At 40.8% G+C, this 27,905-nt stretch overlaps 1 protein-coding gene across 2 annotated transcripts in view; it reads right to left on the bottom strand.

Moving 5' to 3' along the window:
• The window catches only part of EFL1 (elongation factor like GTPase 1), a 175,011-nt gene that overhangs the window by 114,779 nt on the left and 32,327 nt on the right, over positions 1–27,905 (bottom strand). For both annotated transcript variants that reach the window (XM_006030222.2, XM_006030223.3), the window contains exons 13-15: positions 8,815–8,966; positions 7,418–7,596; positions 1,408–1,543 (exon numbers count right to left, since the gene is read on the bottom strand). In XM_006030222.2, coding sequence (XP_006030284.1) covers positions 1,408–1,543; positions 7,418–7,596; positions 8,815–8,966 — 467 coding nt within the window. The remainder of the gene's footprint in view (positions 1–1,407; positions 1,544–7,417; positions 7,597–8,814; positions 8,967–27,905) is intronic.

Genomic DNA, 27,905 nt, shown 5'->3' with positions numbered 1-27,905 from the left:
TATATATATATATAAAAATAAAAAACTAAAAATACACACATCATTAGGCATTTTAATTTCACCGTTTAACCATACATTAGCGTGAACTGGTATTAAATGCCAGATTATGAACAGTTTCTAGATCATGAACTGTTTTTGTACTAAATCAATTCAAGGCCTTCTAGTTGCAGTGGCTGAGGTCAAATGAGAGCAGCTCTATATTTACTGGGCTTCACAAGTCAAACAAAGTGAACCTTGTACTTTTTATAAATAGTCTGGTCAGTGAATAACCATGATTTGTTCAAGCTAGCAATAAAATGTATTTATCTATTTTTCTGACAGAACTTTACATTTGGGATTTATAAACTTCACTCTTAAATACCAGCTTTGAAAATAATCAGATAGGATTTTGGGTTGTTTTGGTTTTTTTTAAATCAAACTTCTATTTTTCTTTAAGTTTTCAATTATACTAGTGTGAATTCTGACATTTTAGTGAAGTTGAAGAAACTCAGAGCTACAAAACAATGAAATTAGTTGATCTGATTATATTATATACAACATTTTTAACATTCAAATGGTCCTACATAAAACTAACATCTTTGTTTTACAAAGCAGCGTGTACAATGATACCAAATTGCTGTTATCTGTAAGTACAGTAAGAAATCCAAGAGTCCCATAATTTCATATAAATCAGTTGATAAATCTGAAACTAATGCCACATTGTATTATATAGTTCATGCCAATTTAAAAAAAATATATATGTAAATACAATGTCAAATAAATTATATTAAATCTATATTTTCCAAAGCATAATTTCTGTTTTTGCACTAAAAATGGTAATTAGAAGAAACAAAGAGAAATACAGGGTTAGTAACAAAAATTCTTGGGCAGAATAATCTCAGGTTTGGTATAGAGTAGAACAAGACTGAATATGGGAAAAAGTCTGAGAATTTGCCACAGGCATAAACATATTTCTTAGCATTCAGCAGTCACTAAGATCCATTAATAATAAAACTGTAATTATTCACATCACTAGAAAACTAGGATAACAAGGTTTCTACTTGGAGAACTATTGTTCCTAATCCTTGCAATTCATGAGCTACTTAAGACCCTAAAATTGCCCTTGGTGCCTTGTGGTAGTGATGCTCTCCAAGACTAAAGAAGAAAATGATTCAGACTAGTTTAACTTGTAATCCCTCATGTTATGCTACTCGTACATTAGTCTCACTTCCTGACTCAAGGGGCACAGAACTCAAAACCATTCAATTTACATAGCCTCTTCCTTCTCATATTCGGTTCACTTAAACACAAATGTTCAAAATCTTAATGCTAATGCTTATTCTTTATTAACTGCAACCACATGTGAACAATATCTTTTATATACTGAGTGATATACACTTGAGGCTCAGAGCCTGAACAAACTCCTACCTAGAACATTGCCTGAAGGCACTTCTTCTAGATCCTTCAGTTCTCTTCCCATCAGCAAATAGAGGTTTTCTAATATACAACAGGCCATGTAAGGTACTGATGGTAGATCATCTTCAGCAGAACACCCCAATGGTAACTAGGAACAGAAAAGATAACTGTAGTTATTTCTCAGTTAGCTCTAAACCATTAAAAAAAATATCTAAGCAATTTTTAATTTAAAAAAATTAACTATTAGAAAAAATTCTGAGAAAGTAAGATGATATTCACAGTAAAGTACTTTAAGGATATACTTTCAGCCAAGGTATAAGAATCATATATATACACACATAAGGAGGTGGTGTTTAAAAGGACAGTAGCTGGTCTGGAACAAAATAATTTGAAGAAAAGAAGTCATTAGTTGGGGAAAAATTTCACATTTTCTTTTATTTTCTGTGTCAGTCTAGAGCAGGGGTGTCCAACCTTTTTGACTGTGGGGCTGGATCACGAACTTTTTATCACCCAGTGGGCCAGCTAGCCATATTCAAAGACCTCACAGGAAGTGGTATCACATCAGGAAGTGATGTCATGTGACCTTTGACACCAATGAAGTTGCAGGAAGTGACAATGAAATGGGTCTGGAAATGTGGTTTAAAATCCAAAATAAAAACAATATAAAAGCAAGAATGAAATAATACCAAACACTTGACTAAAATAAATGCTTTTACTTCTACTCAGTTCTCAATGAATGAAAGAAGCATAATGCAAGTTGACAGATCAAATGTGGAAAAGATATCAGCCAGAGTGGAAACTAATCAAAGCAACAAAATATGGGCATTTTGGAGAATAATCTTCAAGAAGATTTACTTTTATTGAATTAACAACTTGTTAGTAACACATCTTTAACAAGTAGCAACAAGTTGAACCCCCAATCCCACACGAAGAGAAACAGAAGCAAACACAATCCAAACACTGGACAGTATTTTTACAGACCTGGTGCCTGGCCGGCTTGGTGCCATGCCCGAGTTGACATGGTGCTGCAGGAGCCGTTTGGCTACAACCGGGCTGACCTGGTGCTGGAGAAGCCGCAGGGCCAGGCCGGGGTTGACCTGGGCCCTGCCCGGCCTGCCGGTGCCAGGCCCGGGTTGACATGGTACTGCAGGACCTGACTGGGCAGAACTGGGTCAGCATCGGCCAGGAAAAGCAGCATACAGCTGAAGCCGGCTTCCCATGTGCTGCTGGGGACGGGAGGAGGCCGGCCAGGTCTGCACCGGCCAGGAGAAGTGGCAGCGGAGCCGTGTGCTGATCGGGACGGGCTGGCGCAGGCTCGTCCTGTCCTGAGCGGCACACGACTCCACCGCCACTTCTGCTGGCCAGTGCAGACCCGGCCCGGCTCCTCCCATCCCCAGCAGCACATGAGAAGTGGCCCCCTCGGGGCCTCGCGCGCGGGCGGCCGGGCCCAGAGAGCTGCAGCACCCAGGGAGAGACTGGCTGGGGGAGCAGGCGCCGCCTTGCTGTGGGGCAGGGCAGCAGGGCTGGCCTGAAGGGGGCAGGTGAGGAGGTAGACATGGGCCAGCAGTGCCAGCAGCCACTGCTTGGCCTCCCGCACAGGGCCGCTCCAGCAGCGCAGGGCACAGTCATGGGCTCATGTCGGGACGGGGAAGCGGGGGCAGGAGCACGGGTGCTCCCGGATGCGCATCCTCCCTGCCAGCAACCAGCGTGTCCTGGGCCCATCAGCGGAGCCGCTCCTCTGACACCCAGCGGCAAAGTTCTCCCATAAAGGCTGCGTCCTGCGCCTGCCCCGAGCCCGTGGCACCGGCTGGGGGTGGGGCCGCACCGGCTGCGGCTGCGCCGCGCTGACGCGATGTGCGTGGGAACCTTGTCCCACACTTGTCCCTTCCCCAGCCCTTCAGCAGCCATTAGGAAGCTGCTGAAGGGCTGGGGGAGGGACAAGGGGTGGGAACAAAAGTAAAGTGTTTACTTTCATTTCCCATCGCAGCACCGCGGACCACAGAAAATGCCTTGGCAGGCCGCATGGCGGCCCGCGGGCCGTATGTTGGACAAGCGTGGTCTAGAGACTACTTACACATCAGAAAGGAAGGATTAGCATTAACACATTTCAGATACTCAAATTCAAAACCTATAACATGATTTCTTTAAGTCCTGAGCACTACAGTCTAACTTTGCCTGTAGTAAGCATGAGCTGCAGAAGCTCAAGTCTCTGAATGAGGCCACAGATACTGCTTCTGGAAGTTTTGACCTAAACATGTAATGCCTAAAGTAAACAAAGTAAAGCCAAAGTAGCTGTAGCAGATATTACTGGAAGAGATGTTCTCCATTTTCTCTGTTCTAGAAGAATCTATGGATCCAGTGGAATAAAGTCTTTATTACCTTTCCACTACTGCAGTAAGCCTCTTGGATGAACCTCATCAATCCGGTAAAAAAGGCCCAAAAAGAGTCAACGAACATGCTGACAACTTACAGCCATGAGCCAAGATAAAGCATTATGTAATAAGGTGCAAGCAGTGTGAATGATTTTCTTGGGGTGATTCAGATCAGGACAAAGTAGAGCAAGTCTTTGTCATCCCTTAAATGCACCAAGCAACTGGGGGGGGGGGTTTGGTTAAATAGTTGACCAATCCTGACATCTCACCTATATGCAAAATACTGAAGAAAAGAATTAAATACACAAACCTCTCTGAGCAGACAGCTCCGGGAAATAAAGCTCTGACAAATCAGTGGGACTCTTCCCAAATTTTCATGTCTCTATGATCTCTGTAGAACAGAGGCATCAAAATCACACTTCCCTCTTTCCCCCAGAGGCTGGATTTGAACCCACTTTGGTGGTGGGGTGAGTGGCAGAGAGCCGCAGGGGAGAACACAGCAAGCATGCACCTTCTGGTGCTGACATGCCTCCCATCTGGGTTCTGTATACTAGATTTTGATTTCAGGACCTGCCCCTTCTCCCTCCTTCCCTGAACTCCCAGCCCCTCTAAGAGCCCCATGGGCCAGATAACATGGCTGTACAGACCATGTTTGACACCTCTACTACAGAACATGTCAGAATGCTTCTTGTGGGGAATGGATGGCAAAGGATGTTAAGAACTGCAACATAACTCGGCCTTCAAAGGTGGACTTTTGCTGCCAGAAGGGAACAGAATTGTAAAAGCTGTCTTTCCTTCCCTTTCCTCCTGCCATTCCCTTCATGAGCATCCAGGCCACTAAATGAAGGCTACCAAACTGATGACCTGAAAGCCATACATACCCCAAAGAGCAGCTTGGAATGCATTGGGGTTCCAAGTTCAAAAAGGCTCATGAGCAGAGGAGAGAGAGACAAGGCAGCAGAAACACCATGTTTCTTCTGTTTTCAGTAGCTGATAAAGATTCTTAATTGTCCACTGGGGGATGCTGAAAAAACTGCTTTGTACAAGCACTTGTATACAGAGAATAACAGCTGCAAACAATTCTTAGTGTACTGTCTCTATCTTTTAGAAGAGAGGAACCATATGCCAGTATGTATAAGATAACACATTTTACTTAGAGAAAACTTACAAATATTTACAGTACTAGTTATTCTAAAAAAATATGTATTCACTTGTACAATAAAGGGAGCAAAAACTGGATGGACCGATGGGGTTCAAGACAAACACAATGCTTAACCAGCACTAGTAGGCTAAGTATTAAAATTCTACATTTTTGCGCAAAATTGTGATCCTCTTAAGATGCCTCATGCATATCTGAGAAAGCAACAACAAATACAATTTGGAATAATTTAACAGAAAAAGAAATTATTCAACTCGTTACATTAACCTTCATAATAACTAATGGAAATTCTACGACCACTAAGTTAAAACTTTTTACTACAGCATTAAAAAAAAAAAATCCCTCAACAGATGGTGACCATAAGCAAGTAAATATTTTTATTTGCTGTGGTTCATAACTAAGTATTAGTTCCCCTGTGCCTGTGTCACAATCCAATTATAAGCTATAAATCTGAACAAAGTGCTGGTTTCTAGTAATTACTGAAGTTAACATTAAAAAAAGATACTGCAGTTAAGCATTACTTAGACAGCACATGTATATTTTTCTGTTTGATGACAAATATATGCTATTCTATTTGTACCTTTCCTAATTTCAAATGAGTTTAATACAAATAATTGAAATGCATACATTTACATGAAAGTTGTATATAGAACTATACACAACTGAGCATCTTTCACTGGTCTGAAGTTAAACCAAGATTTTTAAATGCATTAACAACTGTCCCTTCCTCCTCACAAAAGGTGGTCTATAAAGAAAAAAGTTGCACTCAAAGTTTTTTCTTCATAAAGGAATAACAAAGAAACTTTGAATATTCCCTTACCCCACATTTTTCTTACTTATATTTTACATTGACAATGCAGATTCTATGGTGACTGATGAACTAGTGATGACTTCAGAATCAAAAGAGTGAAAATTGAATAATTGAGGGGGGAAGGAATTTTTAGTCAAAGCAAAAGTATGGATGATGAGAATCTGACACTGTCATTTTTAAGAAGGCAGAAAATGAGAACTATACATATGCACTTTCAGGTTGTCTTTATCATGATAAAATGGCAAAAAGGGATTAGAGCTCAATTTTTTCTTTAAATCCTTTGCTGCTTATCTTTAAGCCACTAGACTGGGTTAATTTTACCATCTCAGGGAAAAAAAAAACATTATAGCCATCAAGTTAAGGTTTTTTATTAGGCTTTTTTACCAGTAAAATCAAAGGGTGCTCCATTATAAATGGATCCACTCAAAAGAAAATGTGGATGTTGTCCTTTGTTGAATAATTACATAAACCTTACCCTAGGGCAATCTATACCTCCCATTTAGGAACAAAAAAACAATCAACATATGCACAAAAGTTATCTCCTATATATCTAGGCAAAAATCTCAGTTTTCACAGATTAAAGTTCAGACATTCTGATTTAAAAACCACCAAAATTTAAGTATTAGCAACAAGTTGGCACCTAGATAACATACAGCAATCAGATAAAAGTCAACTGATTGATATAATCATATGAGTGTTACAAGTCACATAAAAAATAACTAATGTAACTTTTAACACACAATATATAGATTATATGCAAGCATACATTCTCAAATGGACATACAGGGCATGTAAAGCTACCAATAAATTTCCATTCTGAGGTGAGGTTGTTAATAAATCGGTAAGAGATTTTTATGGAAAAGAAAAAGTAATCTCAAAATCTTAACTCCTTTAACTGTGATACTTTGCACAACAGGCATCTACATAAAACACTTACCACTAAGCTGCCTAATTAGCATTGCAGTAAAGTGTCTCCGTCTACACATGCGGACATATTAGGCCGGAGAAAATAAATTAACTTTGCCGTAGGTTATTACTGCCCAATTTGAGTCCTATCTTATGGCAGAGTTATTTACTTTGCCACAATGCACATGTAGATGGCTAGCCCTGACCTGTAGCACCCTCGTGCCCCAGCCAGCACCTCTGCAGCACACTGAGCAGGGGTGGACCAGCTAAAAGCTAACACCCTAGACCCCATCAGGCAGGGCTGCGTGGCCCTGGCTCAACACGCTGCAGTCCTGGGCACACATGTAAACACTGTGCCTGGGAGCAATAAACTCCGACATGAACTGCATCAAAGTTTGTGTCATGTTCATTGCACATGTAGATGCACCCACAGAGAGACACACAACTTTATTCAGAATTCTGTGCGTATCTACACAAAAATAATTCTCTTTTGCTACATCTACCTGTATAGCACGGGATGGATGCTACTTAAATTACAAGAGACTTTCACCTTTGCTATAATCCCAGTTTACAATTTTGTGATTAAGGACATAATGCAAAACAGCCCTTATTTTTAGTCTAACAGTAAAATTCTGGATACTGGTTTCCTAATTCACTCAGGTATTTTTTAAAATTCCACGCTAAATTATAACGAACAGCATCTGAAAGGACGTTCAAGTTATCAAAGTTAAGAAACAGTATCAAATTAAGCTAACATTCACTATCAAATTTTACCTTGTGCAAAGATTCGGAAGGATCATATTTTGGTCCCAGTACAAAGATCTTTTGCCCTTTTCGCACCACACCACTGAACACTCTAGCAAAGGCAATGAAAGACTCCTTGGTGTCTGCTTCCTGTTTCACAGTTTTCAGAGTCATGACCTCTATTTGACTGGTCAGCTGCTGCTCATCACCTAATCAAAGTTAAAAAATAATGAAGTGGAAAACAGTTTTCTGTAGTATTTTGAGAAAAAAAAAATACTAATCAATCATGTAGAGTCCACATTGTGAAGGCACATTTGGAGAAAATAACTCAAGGTTTGGGCCTCATGAACACAATTTTTGTAGCAGTGTAACTGTTTTGGTTGGGGTTTGATCTTGGCTTTTTTCCACGAAATAGTTATACTGGTATAAATCTAGCAGGGTTATATTGGCATAGAGGTGCTTTACACTGATGTATCTTAAACTAATATCCCTTTTCATGTATAGTAATATCTATACTGGTATAACCTACCCTTACAGCAACAGCTACCTCAAAATTAGTAGTACCCAACTCATTCAACCCTGCTGCTGCTCTCCAGCCTCCGTATTTCCAGACCCATGGGGAGCCCTGCAGGCTGGATGACTCAGCTCTGTGGGCTGGAACTTGGTCAGCCCAGCTCCAAAAAGCTTACTGCTTTAATTTAAACCATAACAATTGTGTGTGTACATGAGTCTTAAGAAAAAAGCATGACCTAAGAATCACAAGTTCAAATTCTCTCTGGCAGAAATCTGAACAACAACAACCACCAGACACTTTTAAATCAGACAAATTAAATATTTACAGGAGCTGAAGGACATTGGTCATAACAGTTAGCACCACTAACAACTAGGATTAAACTTTTCACTTATCTATAATCATGTCTATGTACTAGGTTATTTCCATACAACCACATCTGAATTAAAAAGGTAAGAGTAGTACTGACTGATTGATATGATTAGCTATTTACTTCAACTTTTCTCCCACTCTTGCACATTTTTCTCCTCTCTCACTCCGTCTCCAAGTTCTTCCCTTTACTTCCCTCCCTTTTTATCCATGCTGGATCTTGCTAATCCCACTTCCTTGCTTTTCTGTCTACTGAAACCCCTCTTCACTAACCCCAACACAAGCACTTAAATAGCACACACAACAAATTGTGGTGCTAACAGAATATTTATAAATCATCACTCAGCAGGCATATTTTAGACCATTTTGTTACCTTGTAAGTGCCTTGTCTATACAGATTGTAAACTCTTTAAAACTGGGACTCTTATTCTTCGTACAGCACATAGCACAAGGGAGTCCTGCCCTTGTTTGGCCCCTATGCACTGTAATAAAGTTTAACCCAATGAGAAAAATGCACAGCAAAATTCAATCCCGCTGTGTATGATACCTTTTGTCTCACCCGTCTTCCCAGTTGTTTCAGGTGCGTTTCCACAAAGAGCTTTTTCTGGTAGCTCTTGGCTTTGAATAGCTGCCAATTTTTCTGCATGCCTTTGTCTTGCAAGCTCCCGCCTTTGAGCAATTTCTTCCTGTGTTAAAGGCCTAGACACAACTTAAAATTATTAGCATTTGGAAACTATACTAATTTTCAAATAAATTAAATCAAGATATATGCAATGCTATGTCTGAGGTAGGCAAAAATGAACTCAATTTCCAAAGTTTTATTCACCGTTTGTTACTGAGGTATTTTAAAGGAGTAATAAAATATCCCATTCTTCTGCTCCACTAAGGAAGACTCTACAAAGATTTATATTTATACTTCTGGCATGAAATAAACCGACCTGATTTATAATAGTTCTGAGAATTATCATATTCTAGTTGAGTAAGTATGCAAGGGTTAAAACATTTACTTCCTCTTATGAAAAGTGGCATTTCACATTAATATGTTAGAATTATAGCTGTGAATAATACAGACAAGTAATCTAGTCTAGAAGCAGTTATACTAAACCACCACCATCAAATTGCAAAATGAATTAATTTATATTCAACCAGTAGGAAATATTTTCTTTTTAAGATTAACTGTACCTTTTTTAAATCCAACTTTAATTTCTTAGATAATACTGCAAACTAATGAGAGAAAAAAAGGTTTTGCTTGATATATCAGCCCTCATATCTGGTGACTATATACCTTAAATAACATGCAAAGAGTATAATTAAAAAAATTAGACCATAAACAGCTTTAAAAAAAATTCTTACAATGCATCTTGGATGCAATACTAGCTTTAGCGAAATCAATGGCAGTTTTTCCTTCAAGTCCAATAGGAGCAGTTTCTCCTCCTGCATTTATATTTCCTTCATGCACTATTAGATATGCAACACAACTCAAAATCAAATATATTCCTAATAAGTTCTACCTGGTATTCAAAAGTCTCATGAAGTAAAGAGAGTTGGGCTTAAACAACCAAACAAAACTAATAATCTGGCATTATTTCAATTTAGTCTATACTGGGCATTTATCTTAAAAAAAAAACAACAACTTTTTCTTTTTATTAAAAAAAAAAAAAGGGATGAATTACAAAAAAAAATAAAGATGACTGACCAGAAAAGCCTAGATTTCTTGAAGACCTAATGTCACATCGTAATTCCTTTCAAAGGGTAACATAGGTACAACTGTTCTTAAATGCAATATTGCTAACATTTTTACAGAGCTGTGGGTGATTTAAGTTTACTACAAAAGAATTCATTGCAGTATCATATGTCATTGCAGTCTCTCAAAAAACCTTCTGATGATAAGTTTTGCCACCCTCCCCTCTTCCCATGAAGCCTCTCTTTGATGCAGTCATGAGCTGGGTGCCTCCCAGCTCCAATGTTCTTAGTATGGCTGGCCCAACTGCAATTTGTATCTGCAGAGCATTTCTTTCCAGGACGCTATGAGCAATAATGACTAAAAATAGCTTCTTCTAAAACAGAGTCCATTCCATACAAAATGTACATAGCAAGCAAAGGTTTCTATGCCTACATCTTGCCCTTGCCATCTCTGTTAAAGCTTTGGTAATCCTAAATGGCTAATAATCATGCCTCAGAGCTGCTATACACTTTGTCTATGTCTAGGCAGAAAGCAGCAGCAGCCTTCATGTAGTTTCTCTCTCCTTAAGCAGCTGCTGCCTGGTCCTTCCTTTACTGCAGTGATTCATAACAGAGGTGCACCGATACATCAGTCCGATATCGAATCAGTACCCATATGAAGAAAATTGTCTTCAGATATCGGCCCGATGAGACTGAAAAATACCCTGCTGCGCGCAGCTGTAGCGCAGCACAAAGCAGAGCCAGCAAAGTAGAGAGCTGCCTCCAGCTGGTAAGTAAGAAGAGAGGGGAGGGAAGAGGCATAGGGGGGCAGATCAATGGCCCCCCATGGTGAGGGGGCAGGAGCAGGGGGCAGGCGCTGCCCAGGTGGGGGGCGGCACAGGGCAGAGACATGGCTCTTGGGAGAGGGGGCGGTTCCCGCCACTGCTTGCACCCCGAGAGGGCGGGGGTGGGAGGCATGTGCCCCCAGATCTGCGTGGCACGGGGTGAGCGACAGCTGTGGGGTGAAGTCAGAGCCGGCGCTGCACAAGGCTTTTCTTGCTGGGGGCTGGGCACAAAGCAGGCTCCAGTGGCACTGGGAGGAGGCTGCAACCACCTCAAATTTTGCTGCAGCTCCGCTCCCAGTCCCGCACCATTGCCCACCGCAGCCCCAGCTTTTCTTGGTGCTTGGGTGGTGGTGGGGCATTCAGCCGGGACTGCGCCAGGGCAGAGCTGGGAGCAGAGCTGCGGCAAAATATGGGGTGGATGCAGTCTCCTCGCAGCACCACCACAGCCCGCTCCAAGCCCAGCCCCCGCCAAGGAAAGCCCTGCGCAGCGCCAGCTCCAGCTCCACCCCACAGCTGCTGCCTGCCCCACCCCACAGACCTGGGGCCACACATTCCCCACACCCCCCACCCTCCTGAGGTGCAAGCAGCAACAGGAGCTGCCACCACCCCATGAGCCATGCCCCCTCTGCACCCCCCGGGCAGCACCTGCCCCTGCCCCCTCCCTCACCGCAGAGGGGTGTTAATCTGCCCACCACGCCCCTTCCCTCCCCTTCCACCACACCCAATTTACCACCTGATGGCAGCTGTATTGGATTCTGTACGAGTGTTGGACAATATGCCTCCTTAAATATCAGCTATCGGTATCGGCCTCCAAAATGTCTATCGGTGCACCCCTAATTCTTAATACTTCTAAACTCAAGGGACCCCTCGCAAAATACCAGCTCTTAATTTTTATTCATTTTGGTTGCTTGCAGACATTAAAAAAACCCAAACAAACCACGCTTTACTGGAAGCAGCAGCACGTTACTTCAACCCGGCTCTACAGCATCTGCGTACACTGAGTGCTTCAGCGGGGTTTTTCAGCTCTTCAGTATTAGCTGATGGACTCCAATATAGCAATTAGATAAAGGCACCAAAAAACCCCCACTAAAACACGTAGTGTATACAGACATTGGGCAAGCCAGGTCCAACTAACATGCTGTCTCTTCTGGGCATGTGCTGGACTTGGTGCAGGGATGCACTGAGTTTAAAGTAAAGCACTAGTTTTGTCTGGTGTTTTTTTTTTAACATCTTCAAGCAGTCATTTTGACTACAGAAAAATAGTAGAGCAATTCTTCTATTGCTAAGAACTCAGAAAGCCCACAACAGGTCAGAATGTTTTCGACACTATGGATTTCATTTTGAAATCCCAGTGGTCATCTTGTAAATCATATTAGCACACCTAACAGTGCTAATACGGTGTGGCACCCTGAGACACCCTTGATAGAATTTAAAGGCTCCCCAAGGTGCCATGGACCCTGGTTGAGAATCCCTGCTTTACTGTCTGGACAGGGTATAACATATTAGTCCTTTTTTGATTTAAGCCTTAGAAAAAAGGGTGCCTTGGTCTTGCTAAAGACAGGCATGCAGGGATTTCCAAATTAACAGCTGGCCAAATAAAGACCTATCTGCAATGAAAGAGTATACATGAATGATAACGATAATAATCATCCATTATTTATTGAAATTATACCCTAGCACAAGGGTGCAAAAAAGAGGGAAATTATCAACAGTATTGGTGGCCAGGCAGAAAAGGTAAGAACCAATCAAAGAGTAGCCTCAGTCAAAATGATGGCTTATGTTTTAAACTTTGGAAGTAAATAATGCACATTTTTTAACTGGGGTTTAACAGGTGCTCAATCAGAAACTGCCGCATATAATCTTAAACATATTTATAGCATGTAGTTAATACTTATTTATTTTCTTAACTACATCTTAAATATTTATATATATGTAATTTCAACAATCTTAATATGACACAAGAAATTGATTTGACCCAATACTAATATCTCAAGAGTAAAACAGTATGTTCAGCACCACAATTCTGGAGCAGTGCTCAACTTAACTGGGTCAATAACATTTCCTTGTTGCATCTACTTGTCTTTAGAGATCTTCCAAAGTACTGTCCAGGCATAAGTCTACTTAATATATGAGGTCAGATTACAAAAATTACATACATATGACACAGATTCCCTCTCTCTCAAGAATTAAATAATTTTCTAAAATTAATTTAAAAATGTCACTTTCTACCATTATTTATGGGATGCATTATCAAGGGTTTAAATATGAAAGAGGCTCTATTGGAGAAGTTTAAAAGCCAAAAAGCATTCCTAAATTACATGACCAACTGTTTTCTTATGATAGCACTATGTTCTCAATTTTGAAAATGTTAATGTTTTCAGCCATGAGATGGAAGGATATACAGTATCTTTGGCACATTTACATTTTCTTAGTACACAAGCAATATGGGGTGATGTGGCAGGGATTATAATCACACTAACTACATAAGCCTATCTGACCAGAGAATACTTCTCCTGAACTAAAATTCTTATGCAATATTATTAACATGTATTTAAAAAATGGACAGATATTAAAGCCCAATGGAAAATAAAAAGCATGCATTACACAGATCCCCAATAGCCTCTTTAACGCAAAGTGAAAATCACAGTACGCAGCTGTGCTTCAGTTCTCACAGATTTTCATGAGAAGATGATTTAAAGACAGTGATAATAGAAGTGCAAACAAAATCAGGATTTTTCTGAAAAGATACAAACAAAAATACAAAGATGGAAAAGTGGGAGAAGTGAACAATGCAGATCAAATTAATCCCATTTTTACTCCTTATCACTTTTTTCCCTCCTAGCTCATCTGAATAAGCAATAACCTAACTGGTATTAAAGAAACCTTCAATCAGTTCTAGTCTTCCTGCCTGTTACTGTCCAATGTCATCAAACCACCTTTTTCTATGGAGGCTAAGCAAAAAGAAAAGTCTATTGCATTGCATCCCAGCATGCTGGATCCTCCTCCGAGATGAGGCATAAAACAGAATGCAAACTTATTCTTCAGACAGACACTCGTTCAATCTACTGCATAAAAGGCCTACATTGTACCATTCTTCCCTTTTTGAAAACTGGTACATTTTTTAGTTTTGAATTTTTATAAATTTAAGATTTCTAAATATTTAGTTGGTCTAATAAAATATATCACATATACCCAAAGAACCTTGTCTGCCTGTGTCCTTAGACCAACACAGCTACAACCAACCTTAAAGCATGGAAGATATTGAATTTTGCCATTTGAAATGGAAACGTCATGGCATGAAGAAGAAAGAAGCCAAGCTCAACAATGACATATTTCCTTAGCCTATCCAAGAAACATATCAGTCCCAGAGGACTAAACATATACGATTCTCTGACTACTACACACAACTCCAAATATGCTTACCAACTATGCAGAACTTCAGAAAAACTTAGAAATTATCTCCTTCACATAACCTACTTCAAAAGAGATCAATTCAAGAAGGAAACCAACACATGCTACAACTTCAAAGAGATAAAATACAAATACCTTCCTAAACATTATGCAACATATACAAAAAGACTACTAAAGATTTTCTTTACAACATCCATTCAACATAAAAAGAAGAAATGGAACCAATTACTACAGGAACAACTTTCCCAGCCACTAAACAACCATCAGAGAAACAACACCAATACAATAAAACATTCCAACTTCATACCCAATGAAGCTGAAGGAACCAGTCAACTCTCATATATTGGCACTCTCTCCATGAACACACTTACCAAACTTCCTGTGGCCCAAAGCACATCAAATGGACCCAGACCATATCAGGACAAAAAATGTAAAATCTGCCAGCACATCAACACATGTAAAACCTGCCTCCACCAGTCACACAATAACTACACCCCACAACAGAACCATCAGCATTGCTGGATCTTACACGTGCATCTCTAGAAATGTCTTACACCTGCACCTCCAGAAATGTAATACATCTCATCCAGTGCACCAAATGCCCAGATGGAAAATATGTAGGAGAAACCAAACAACTGTGCACCAGAATGAACGCACACCAAAAATCTATCAAAGACAAAAATACCCAATTATCTGTGGGTACACCCTTCTCACAAGACAACCACTCTCTCTTCAGTCTCTAAGTTCTAATCCTCAAAGGGAATTTACAAAACAGCTTTCGTACATAAGCCTACAAATTTCACTTCATAAATCTAGTGGATACAAAAAACCATGGACTAAATATAGACACTGGATTGATGGCACATTATACTGCCTGCCAGCTGATAATCCCAGGTAACCTGTCTGCGTTTTACCAGCTATATTCTTTCTCCCTGCTCCCCACTTATCTCTCACCTATTGTCTCCCATTCCCCGAGATCCTCACTGCCACGTATTTGCATTTTCACAGACCTGCATTATGCATGTTAGCTGCTATTATATGTGGAGGGTGACAACAGCCCAGACCTATTGTGAGACAGTTTGGATGCGTGATCTAGAACAGTTTTACCAGAATGAGTTTCAGAGGACTAGCCAAGAGGAATTAAACAAGACATTCCTATTGGTGGCCAAAAAAAATCTTTATACCCTACTATGATGTATTTTGCATCTAGTACATATTTTACAGATGAGTTACTTTAGAAATGCTTTACAGAGTTCTAAGTTTTATTTGAGCTCTTCTTGGAACTTGTAGAAATTACACTTTTTAATATATGTACCTATTAGTTACCACAAATCCAACAGTACAGAGACAGAAGGGCAAGAAAGCTATACTTAATAAATGTACTGATTTATTATTCATGCCTCATCTTGCAGTGTCTTTTTGATATCATATTTATACCTGTCACTGGTTCAATAATGAACATTTGCCCACCAGCTAGATCCAGCCCAGGGACAGATCTAGCACCACTCATTTGGCCTACAAGGAAAGAAGTTTGGGCACCACTGTCCTAGAAAATTTAATCAGAGAGCAACTGCTTGAAACAAAATGGCTCCCTGCTATTTAGTGGTCAGATGTTGTAACAGTGCTTACAGTAGGCAGCTAGCTTGGCAGAGCTGATCATGTGTCTATCCATTATCATGGAGTAAGTTTACTATGAGGTAAACTCCAAGTTACATTACTTCTTAGAAATCCTGCCATGTATTCACCCCTCTGACTGCCTTGCCTCCAACATCACCTTGAAACTGACATGACTTAGTCGGTTTCAGGACTCTTGACAGTAAAACACTGACAGCATTTGGGATGGACTAGAGGGGTTAACTATCCATCTTACATCAGACAGTTTTCCAATTGGGCCCAGTACTGCAGTTTAGCTTGTAGTTTGCTGTGTTGAGAAGGTACTTTGTTAAAGAGGTGCATACAAAAGACAAAGTATTGGTGCAAAGGATAGCCTACTTGCTATGTATTCAGTTCCCAGCTTCACCATTTACTTGCGAAATCTCTCTGTGATACAGTTCCTCCATCTGTACAGTGGATAACCTGTCCTCCTATGGATGTGGAGGGAAGGGGCTAAGCGACTGCAAGGCACTCAGACACTTTCGTAATAGGAATAAATGTGTATCCAAGATGCAGATAGGTCATTAAAAGGGGACAGAGTCAAGTTTTCAGTGAAGAGTGTGGTAATAGTAGCATATACAAAAGGGCAGTATCATCACATGCTTTAACTTACAATCATAGAACCAAAGAAAATTAGGGTTGGAATGGACCTCAGGAGGTTATCTAGTCCAATCACCTGCTCAAAGCAGGACCATCCCCAAGGATATCGTCTAAAAGCAGAACCACCCCCAAGAATACCCCCCCAGCCAAGGCTTTGTCTAGCCACATCTTAAAAACCTCCAAGGATGGAAATTCTACAACCTCTCTGAGTAAACTGTTCTAGTGCTTTACTACCATCCTAGTGAGAAAATTATTTTTAATATCTAACCTAAACTTCCCTTGTTGCAACTTGAGACCATTGCTCCTTGTCCTGCCACCACTAAGAACAATCTAGCTGCATCCTCTTACAAACCACCCTTCAGGTAGTTGAAGGCTGCTATTAAATTCCCTCTCACTCTCCTCTCCACTAGACTAAATAAGCCCAGTTCCCTTAGTCTCTCCTCAGAAGTCATGTGCCCCCAGCCCCATCACCATTTTCATTATCCTCCACTGGATTCTTTCTAATTTGTCCATATACTTTCTGTAGTGGTGGGGGCAAAAACTGAACACAGTACTCCAGATGTGGCCTCACCATTGTTGAATAGAGGGGACTAATCACTTCCCTTGCCCTGCTGGCAACACTCCTACCAATGCAGCCCAGGATGCCGTTAGCCTTCTTGGCAACAAGGGCACACTGCTGGCTCATATTCAGCTTCTTGTTCATTGTAACCTGCAGGTCCCTTTCTGCACAACTGCTGCCCAGCCAATCAGCCCCCGGCCTGTACCGCTGCATGGGATTGTACTGTTCTAAGTTAAGGACTTTGCACTTGTCCTTGTTGAACATTATGAGATTCTTTTTGGCCCAATCCTCCAATGTGTCTAGATCACTCTGAATCCTAGCACTACCCTCCAGTGTATCTACTACTCTCCCCAGCTTGGTGTCATTTGTACACTTGCTGAAGGTGCACTCTATGCCATCTTCCAGGTCACTGATGAAGACATTGAACAAACCAGCCCCAGGACCAACCCCTGGGGCACTCCACTTGATACCAGCTGTCAACTAACCATCTAGAAAATGATTACTACTCTGAGCCCAATGTTCCAGCCAGTTTTCTACCCACCTTACAGTCCATTCATTCATCCAACCCATACTTTCTTAGCTTGCCTCTGAGAATGTTGTGAGACTATCAAAAGCCTTGCTAAAATCAAGGTATACCATGTCTGGTCTCCCCACATCCACAGAGCCAGTCATCTCATCATAGAAGGCAATCAGGTTGGTCGGGCATGTCTTCCCCTGGCGAGTCCAAGCTGACTGTTCCTAATCACCAGCTTCTCTTCCAAGTGCTCAGAAATGGATTCCTTGAGGATCTGCTCCATGATTTTTCCAGGGACTGAGGTGACACTGACTGGTTTGTAGTTCCCTGGACCTTCCTTTTTCCCTTTCTTAAATATAGGCACTATGTTTGCCCTTTTCCAGTCATCCGGGACCTCTCCTGATAACCATGAGTTTTCAAAGACAATGAATGGTGAGTGGCTCTGCAATCACATCAGCCAGTTCCCTCAGCACCTTCGGGTGCATCCCATCTGGTCCCATGGACTTGTATATGCCCAGCTTTTCTAAATAGTTCCTAATCTGTCCTTTCACCACTAAGGGATGCTCACCTCCTCCCCAAACTGCGCTGTGTGGTGCAGTAGTATGGGAGCTGCCCTTGCTTGTGAAGAGCAAGTCAAAAATGCATTGAATAGTCAGCCTTTTCTGCATCCTGTCACAAGGTTTCCTCCTCCATTCAGTAAGCGACTTGTGCTTCCCCTGATCCTCCTCTTGCTACCAAAATACTTGTAGAAACCCTTCTTGTTGCCGTTCACATCCATTGCTAGCTGCAACTCCAGTTGCATTTTGTCCTTCCTGACTTCATCCCTGTATGGCCAAGTAATAAGTACTAGGGGTGGGGGAGGGGACCATGGGGGGGACCCCTACCAGCTCCCCCACCCACCCCAGCTCCCAGCCCTTTAAAGAAAAGCCACGGTGCTCACCAGGTGCCCCACATTCAGGCAATCCCCGCTGTCCCACGTTACATGCCCCATCTGGGCCAGCTCTGGCCCTTTAAGAAAAAAACAAACAAACCAAGAAAGCCCCCAGGACTCACAACTCCTGCAGTGACCATGAGGCTTTGGGAGACTCGTGCAGAGCCCCCCGCATGGCGCTGGGCAGCAGGGATCACCCCCCACCAGCAGGAGTGGTGAGTGTGGGGTTTTTCTCAGGTTTTTCCTTCTTAAAGGTCCAGAGCCACAGTGGGTAGAGGGGTCAGGGGGCTCATGCAGAGCCCCCCATGGAACTTGGGGCAGCAGGGATCACCCCCCTGCCCGGCAGCACCTGCTCAGGCCTTTTTTTTCTTTTTCCAAGGGCCAGGAGCTGGGGTGGATGGGCCTGGATGATTTGGAGATTCGGCAGAATTGATTCAGGACAGTGATTCAAATCACTGAATCAAATCACTGTCCCCTGAAATCAGCCAAATCCGAAGCGAATATTAGCCACTTCGCACAGGTCTACTCCCTAGTTGTTTGTCCAAGTTTCTACTTGTTATAAACTTCACACTTACTAGCTCTTGTTGGTTCAGATAAGGTATGCTATATCTTATAGGGCTGTGCAAAGCTTCGGTCCCTGATTCGATTTGGAGGAGATTCGGCCCGATTTGGTGGCCAAATCTCCAAATCCGAATCAAATCAGAGGACCCTTTAATCTCTCCAAATCAATTTGGAACCCTCCAAAATGATTCAGAGAGATTTGGAAAGATTTGCAATTCAGACATAGACACAGCTTTAAATGTTTTTTATACATACCTCTAGGTAGCGGGGGCTCTGAACACTGGGGCAGATGCAGCATCTCACAGAAGCACAGGGGGCCTCCCCAGCATGCTCGGCATCAGACCCAGAAATGGACCAGAAGCACTTCCAGTCCACTTCCTGGTTCACCGGGGAGTGCGCAAAGGGAGCCCCCTGCACCCCTCCCACTCGGTGACTGGTACCTCCTGGGTCTGGGGGGTTACCCGGGGTTCCCCTGCGGCTGATCACTGAGCAAGGGGTAATGGGGGTCCCACCCCATGTGCACCCCAGCAGACCCAGAAGTGGACTGGAAATGCTTCTGGTCCACTTCTGGGTTCACCGCTGAGCACACTGGAGAGCCCCCCGCACTGCTGTGGGACGCTCCATGAGCCCCAGCACTGCAGCGATCATGAGCCACGCTGCTACCTCAAAGTATATAGAAAAAAAACTTTTAAAGCTGTGCCTGTGTCTGAATCACTGATTCGCTGAATCAGTATCAAATCTTCAGATTCGGATTCGGCCAAATCAAACCAGGGACAGTGATCCGAACCAACAGATTGAATCACTGTCCCTGATTCGGACCAAATCCGAATTGAATAGGGCCCATTTCGCACAGCCCTAATAACTATTAAAAGATAAAACTGTATTCATCAGCAACTCTGCTTGACCCCTCCCCACTCTAGCACAAAATCTGGCAGAAAAACAGAGAAAGTTGCATCCTACATATTTTGTGCATTTCCAACAGCTTTAAATCAGGCATGAGTGCACCCAGAGCCAATTGATCTGGTCCATGGGCACAGTGAAAATCTTTCAGTTAAAGATGTTCCTAAATCTTCATACTAAAAGACTGTAGCTCTTACAAGATCTAATCAAAACATTCTTTTCAAGCAAGTTTTAAATTGGGAATTTTATTAAGTACATTTCAATTGGTCTTTGACATTCAGAGAAAGAAATTAGTCAATTTCTCCCATAAGTCCTGGTTAAAAAGTCATCCTAACTATAAAGTTGCTATCAGGGATCTCCAATAATTTCCAGCACACCGACAGTGACTTCTGCAAATGTCTGTAGCTCCCCTATAAAATCATTTGACTCTACCCAGTCTGTAGTTAAAATTATTTTTTTAAAGAGGGTCCAAAGGCAATTGGCTTCTGTTCTGGTTAACTTCCATGAGGTCAGGAAGACAGGTGTAATCCTAGCTATCAAACTAAGTACAGACCTGCCATCTGTACATGAGAAAATTGCATGGAGTCTTCTATAACAGAGCTGTAGCCATGTGGACTGCTTCATGATTCAGCTGAATTACTAGAGCTTTTCAGGTTGACACCTGGTGCTCCAAACTTCTGATGAATAGCATCGTTAAATAGAAAACTTTTAAAGGGCAGTTTGTATTCATTGCAATTCAACACAAGGACACAACCAATAGTTTTCCCATCTTTTAACCTCAGAACATATTCAAGAACCTGATCCAAAAAATATAGGCATTCCAAAATTACACTCCTGACACAAACAATGATTTAAACATGCACATACTTTTTGTTCAGCAACACTTTAAAAGCAATGAAAAAATACGTTTCTGTTTCTTCAATAGACGATTACAAACTTTACACAGCTCGTAGTAGGAATAATTAGGTGTAACAATAAATGAGCAACTGAAAATAATCCAGATTAATATTTAAGTAAGTATAAAACATTACAGTGGTGTTATAAAGCTGATGCAGAAAAGTAATCATTTTTCCACTTTATATTGTACAGTAACAGACAATTTCTCTCATGTGATCTCAATATTTCAGTACTAAGATGGAAAGTATCTGCTCGAAAGCTTATTTGAGCCACATATAAAAATTGTATGATTATATATAATAAAATATAAGTATATGTTTTGTATGCAAGAAACACCTATAAATGTGTCATGATAAATAAAAAGAAAGGAAGTCAATATCTGCTTTAATACTTTTGCAGGACACCAAAATCTATTCCCTATGTAAATCTTTCAATTACTTAACATCCATTGATCTACATTCAACCCATGAATAAAAATCTTTTCTTTAGATCAGTGCCAGGTGTCTCAGTTGGGCACAAATATAGCTTGTCTCCATGCAGCTGTTGGAATACTTCAAAGCAACTATGTTAAACATGTTTTTCCCCTTCCCTTTTATGAGACTATTTTGCTTTATTAATTATATAAGTAGGTGTCATTCCCAATGTTAGCTGATAACTCTAACAGCATGTTCAGTTGAAAATTGTTAATAATCTACTAGAAATGACCATTAAAATAAGTACAAACAACTACTGTAATCCAGGAAAAAAAACTTCTGCTCAGCATGGCAAACTGTAGTTGGATTACAAGGCACAAAGTTATTTAACTGAAAAACACAGAATCATAGAAAATCAGGGTTAGAAGGGACCTCAGGAGGTCATCTAGTCCAACCCCCTGCTCAAAGCAGGACCATCCCCAACTAGATCATCCCAGCCAGAGCTCTGTCTACCCACGTCTTCAAAACCTCCAAGAATAGAGATTCCATAGCATCTCTGGGTAACCTGTTCCAGGGCTTTACTACCTTCCTAGTGAGAAAGTTTTTTCCTAATATCTAACCTAAACTTCCCTTGCTCCAACCTGAGACCGTTGCTCCTTGTTCTGTCATCTGCCAGCACTGAGAACAGTCCAGCTCCATCCTCTTTGGAACCCCACTTCAAGTAGTTGAAGGCTGCTATCAAATCCCCCCTCAGTCGTCTCTTCTCCCAACTAAAAAACCCAGTTCCCTCAGACTCTCCTCAGAAGTCACATGCCCCACCCCCTCACCATTTTCACTGTCCTCCACTGAACTCTCTCCAATTTGTCCATATGCTTTCTGTAGTGGGGGGCCCAAAACTGAACACAGTGCTCCAGATGTGGCCTCACCAGTACTGAATAGGAAGGGAATAATCACTTCCCTTGATCTGCTGCCACTGTTCCTACTAATGCAAGCCAGTATGCTGTTACCCTTCATCACAAAAAGGGCACACTGTTGGTTCCTACTTGGCTTCTTGTTCACTGTAACCCCCAGGTCCTTATCTGAAGAGTTGCAGCTTAGCCAGTCAGCTCCCAGCCTATACTGGAGCATGGGATTGTTCCATCCTAAGAAGGACTTTGCACTTGTCCTTACTGAACATCATAAGATTTCTTTTGGTCCAATCCTCCAATTTGACAAGATCTGGCCGACTCCTAGCCCTACCCTCCAGCATATCTATTACTCACTCCAGGTTGGCATCATCTAAAAACTTGCTGAGGGTCCAGGCCATCCCATCTTCCAGGTTGTTGATGAAGATATTGAACAAAACCAATCCTTGGACCAACCCCTGCTGCTTATTAGACCCTACCAGCTGCTAACTAGACACTGAGCCATTGATGTTGGTAGTCTCCTTTTGAGCCCAATTATCCAGCCAGTTTTCTATCCACTTTAAAGTCCATTCATCCAACCCATACTTCCTTAGCTTTCTAGTGAAAATGTTGTTGGAGACCATGCTAAAGTCAAGACATATCACCTTCACTGGTGGTCTCTCCATATCCACAGAGCCAGTCATTTCATGACAAAAGACAATCAGGTTGGTCAGGCATGACTTTGTCCTTGGTAAATCCATGCTGACTGTTCCTAATCACCTTCTTTTACAGTGCTTAGAAAGAGATTCCTTGAGGACCTGCTCAGTGATTTTTTGCAGGAACTAGGGGGAGGCTGATTAGTCTGTAGTGCCTTGAATCCTCCTCTTCCACTTTCTTCAAGATGGGCACTATATTTGCTCTTTTCCAATTGTCCAGGACTTCTCTCGACCACCACAAGTTTTCAAAGGTAATGACCAGTGACTCTGCAATCACATCAGCCAACTCCCTCAGCATCCTTTGATGCATTGTGGCCAGTTCCAGGGACTTTTATACATCTAAGCTTCTCTAAAGAGTCCCAAATCTGTTCTTTCACCACTATTGGCTGCTCACCTTCTCTTCAAACTGTGCTTCCAGGTGCAGTACTCTGAAAGCTGACCTTGCCTGTGAAGACTGAGGTGAAAAACGCACTGAATACTTCAGGCTTTTCCACATCATCCGTCACTAGGTTGCCTCCCCTATTCAGTAAGGGACCCACACTTTCCCTGATATTCCTCTTGCTGCAGACATATTTGTAGAAACAAATGATAGTTTATTTATGAGATGGTGAGTGCTTATACATTTTAGAGCTTCTTAACTGTTCTCTCTTCGATAACATCCATTTGAAGCATTAGTTGAAGCACAGGCATGTTGTACAGTGTACATTTCTTTAAAATGAATCTTTAGGGAAAATCAGAAAGGAAAGCAAGTGCACTAACAAGTATACAACAGCCTGTTGATTCAAAACATGCAAACAAGCTACTGGCAAAAAACAAAGAAGCAATTATCATAGTAATATCATGCAGAAATTGTAGGATAAAGTGCCAATTTCACGGTGACATCTAAAGAAATGTCCCAATTTCATGCAGACTGAGGAGAAAGAAACACAATTTCATATCATTTTGAGGACAGGATATTATAGGACCCATATCATCTGCTGTAGTCCTGAAAAAGGTAGAGCCCTATATAATTTTAATGTGGGCAGCTCATTAGTTCTGCAAGTTACCTTAATATTCAGCTAATAGTAAAAAAGTGTGTGCTGGAGCTTGTGTACTTGTATAAATTGTTTAACATCCTCTAATATTTATACATCAGATTCTACAATGCTATTTTAGGATTTGACCCTGGCAAACAGCAGTGGCTGGGCTTATGTTCAATCAACGTTTTGCAATACACAGTAAAATTTACAAAACAATTAAAAGGGCAAGAATGGAAAATGATCACTACAAGCTATTAAATAATAGTCTCTATATATTCCCATCTTACGTTAGGATACAGCTCTCAAAATGAACACTGTTCCAAAGCAGCACCTTAGAAACTGCAAAAACCCTAGCGCTTGCAACTAGATTCACTGAAAGTCTTATTAATTGTCTGGATTTGTAAGCCAGTGTTTAAGAAACACACAAGAACAAACTGGCACCAGATAGAGAGCATAAGTTAGATTTCTGATCTCTGAAAATTAAGCTATTTTTCATGCACGCTAATGTTTTAACAGCCAAAGAACTTCGTTGAACTAGTAAAAGGACAAACAGTATGCCTTCTGTTCTTAAAATGATTTAATGTTATGCTACAGTAGTGTGAAAGTAGATTGCTAGGTTCACAAGTAATGCCACCTTCCAGCATGATAATGGCTGCCAGTAGCAGGTGCAAATGAGGCAATTTTAAGCAAAGCTTCCCACACCTCCATTAGGAAACATGTTTCATAGACAACATATGATTTTCAGTCTGTCAGTTTCTAAAATGTTGTATTAAGAAAAATGGTAAGCATTAGTTTCGATGTTATTTCTACAAGGAAGGCAATATATATGAAAAAAAGATGAAGCACTTCGGTTTGGTGAACTCAGGCCCTCATTGCTGAATACCTGATTACAACGTATTTTGCATCTAATTAAGATGCTGATTTTTTAAACACATTTGAGGTACTTGAGATTTACCAAATTAGATGATTTAAGCTGACTGTGACAAAATGCTAGGCCCAAGCCATTCCTAACAGTAACCTGAAGAATTTATCAGAGAATTCCAGTGTTGTTTATAATGCTCTTCTCAAAAGTCCATTCTATGAAATGAGTATTGAAAAAAAATGCTTTTTTTTCTTGGCACTGAGAAAGGCTAATCTGCTATGTGCCACAGAATATACAAGCTAAAGAGCAACTATAAGAAACACAGTGAGTGACACAAAGAAACAGTTGCATGAATGAAGAGAATGTGATTTTCCACACCAATTTTAGGTTACAAAATTAGACAAGTCTAATTGTGTAAAACATGACATGCCTATATTGATGCTGACCCTCCAAAATGCTGTTATATTTTCACTGCCTGACTACAGTTTTCCTCTGGAGTATTAGGAATTAACATGATTTCAATGACTTAATCAAATTTGTCCCAGCTACCTTTTACTTGAGCACAAAACATCGATAACCAAACAAAAAAAATGCTTGCTATCCACGCATGCTTCACCCTTCAGATTTCCCTAAAAAGGAAATATTCCTCTCCTCTCCTCCCTACCATCATTTTTAAAATTTTGGACAAGAGGAATAAAGAGTACTTATGCCAAAAGCTGGGTATAACAATAATTATTCCTGGCTCAAATCTTGCTGGGGTTGGTGAAAAATATTACATTCAAGTTATTTGATTATAATAAAAGTTATATTTGATTATAATAAGAATTCAAGCAGAGTATTGTATGTACGCCCTTCAAAGCAAATTGATTGTACTGTTTTGCCAGGTAGCTGTTTTATAACAGACAAAGATGGAAATTTAATTCCAGAAAGAATAATACAAGGCAATTATATGCTGTCACTAGCTGTGGATAACTGGTTGTTAACTTACAAGTCACTCTAGGTATCTTAACAAGCTGAGCCTCACCACAGACAAACAAAAACAAAGGCTGGGAACATGCATTCGAATGAACTGAGAGAACTCTCTGAGGTTTGTTTTCCTGGTAGAAAAAAACAGCCAGAAACCCTTGAACAGTCAAATCCTGAGCCCGAGGAGCAGAAACCTTGCAGTACTGATGCCATGTAGTCAGAGGGCGTGCTTCTCAGTGTGCTCTGCAGGCTCCCTCAGCCTGCCTGGAGACAAATGGCAGCAGTGAACCACACAGCCCTCATTGGCTGACCCAGACTGCTCAGACTCAACCTGTGCATCCCTGCAGCACAATGTGGGGATTGTGAAGGGGGTGTGTTCTGCTCCCTGTTCAGCTGGAGCAGTGGAGTACAGGCCAAGAGCACACTGCTCCCCTGGGGATTGAGGGCAAAGCACCCTGGGATGCTGGAGGACTGTGCTGTGGCTTCTCTCAGAAGAGAAACTGTCAGACATTTGCTCTACCAGAAGAGATTTAACCCTGGTTGTTCCCAGGTTTTTTCTCCCAGAGCAGCCATTTTTGTTCTGGGAGAAAAACCCTGAAAACCCTGACCATATTCTAGAAGGCATACAAAAAACTAGAACTCTTGGTTCCAAAATGATACCTTTTATTAGACCAACTGGGAAATCGCAAGAAAACTGTCCTTGTTCTGCAAGCTTTCAGGATCAAAGTCCCTTCATCAGGCTCTGGGAAAAGTTGGTATGGTACAAGATGGTAAAAAGCCCCATAGGTAGGAAATAAAGACGAACATGGCTACCAAGTACACCCCTGACCATACTCTATACACTTGTGGCTTCTACTGGGAAAGCAGCAACTGAACATCTGTATGTGACCCACGTCTGTTGCTAACTACCAGATTCAAAGGACTGTTTAGAAAAGCTTACCTATAAAGACTAAAAAAAAAAAGGAATCTATAACTAAAGTTCCTGTCTTTTGCAATGGGATTAATTGTTTAAATCAGCCAGTGATTTTGATGTGAAATCATTAATACAGCCTAATCAGTAAACCCCTTGTTTTTGATAATTAGCAGTCTTGACAAAAATAAAATATATGATTTATCAATAACATTAAATTTTCAGCCTTATTAAATAATACACTATTAAACAGGATATTTAATCATTCTAATGTGAATGAAGAGAGTCATTTTACATTTACTTTAGATAACAGAGGGAAACATTTGGGATTTTATCAGCATGATTGCTAATATACACCAAGTTTTTCATGAGGGAATTTATTATAATCATTACCTACTTGCAATACCTGCTCTGAAAGCTTAATTTTGTGATATAATCCAAATACTCCTGAAAAAAAAATTACTTCCAAAGTTTTCTCCACTAGCCATCCATTACTTGACAGACTATTAGATAGGTGCAAGTTTTTCTAGAAGATTTACACCTGCAGTTTGCTTGGCATAGATGTATTATTTGAGGCTTTACAGACCAGGCCAATAGCACTCAGAATTACATCTGCACTTTCTGAAACAAGTCCACTTCAACATGTTTTTTCCTACCTATGTTCACATGATGCTATCTTATTTTGTTCACCTAAAGAGAAAACATAGTCAACAAATCACACTAGGGCAAGCATCCTTTGTGCCTGACCACCATTTACATGATACCATAAGGCTAATCAAACATGTCACATACCAAGTCAAAAGGTGGGCAGGCTGCTGAAACAGGCTATTTCTTTACAATGGTACTATCTTCGAGGATAAAACGTGTCATGTTTATACATATACGAAAGTACATAAAAAGGAGAAAGATTAACAACTAAGGAAAACAAAAATGACCAAAGAAAAAATGTGGGCTTAAAGTCATAGAAGAGGAAGAAAGGAAGAGATTCACACACCTTAGGAACCCAGGTGCAATTTACAGCATAGGCCTAACAATTAACATTTTCCCAGAAACATTACATTTTGGAATTCACCTTTTGAGTTCAGCTTAGGTAAAAGTTGGCAGGACTTTTGTGAAATATCCTATTCTGTAAGGGGGTTTAATCCTACTAGAAAAAAAAGCATTTTTGATTATTCCACAAACTTAAAAGTGATGCAAGTGGCACTGTAAATGTTAAAATGTGTGGGCTAAGAAAGGAATTTGGTGATGATATGGAATATAAAATAGTAAAAAAATTAGTTACACAAATCAAGACTGGGTAGAACAAAAATTTGGCAAAAACTCCCTCAGCCATTG

This window comes from Alligator sinensis, unplaced genomic scaffold (assembly GCF_000455745.1).
Source record: "Alligator sinensis unplaced genomic scaffold, ASM45574v1 scaffold259_1, whole genome shotgun sequence".
Classification (NCBI taxonomy): Eukaryota; Metazoa; Chordata; order Crocodylia; family Alligatoridae; genus Alligator; species Alligator sinensis.
Note: the sequence above shows the minus strand (reverse complement) of the source record. Positions and strands in the feature narration are given on the sequence as shown.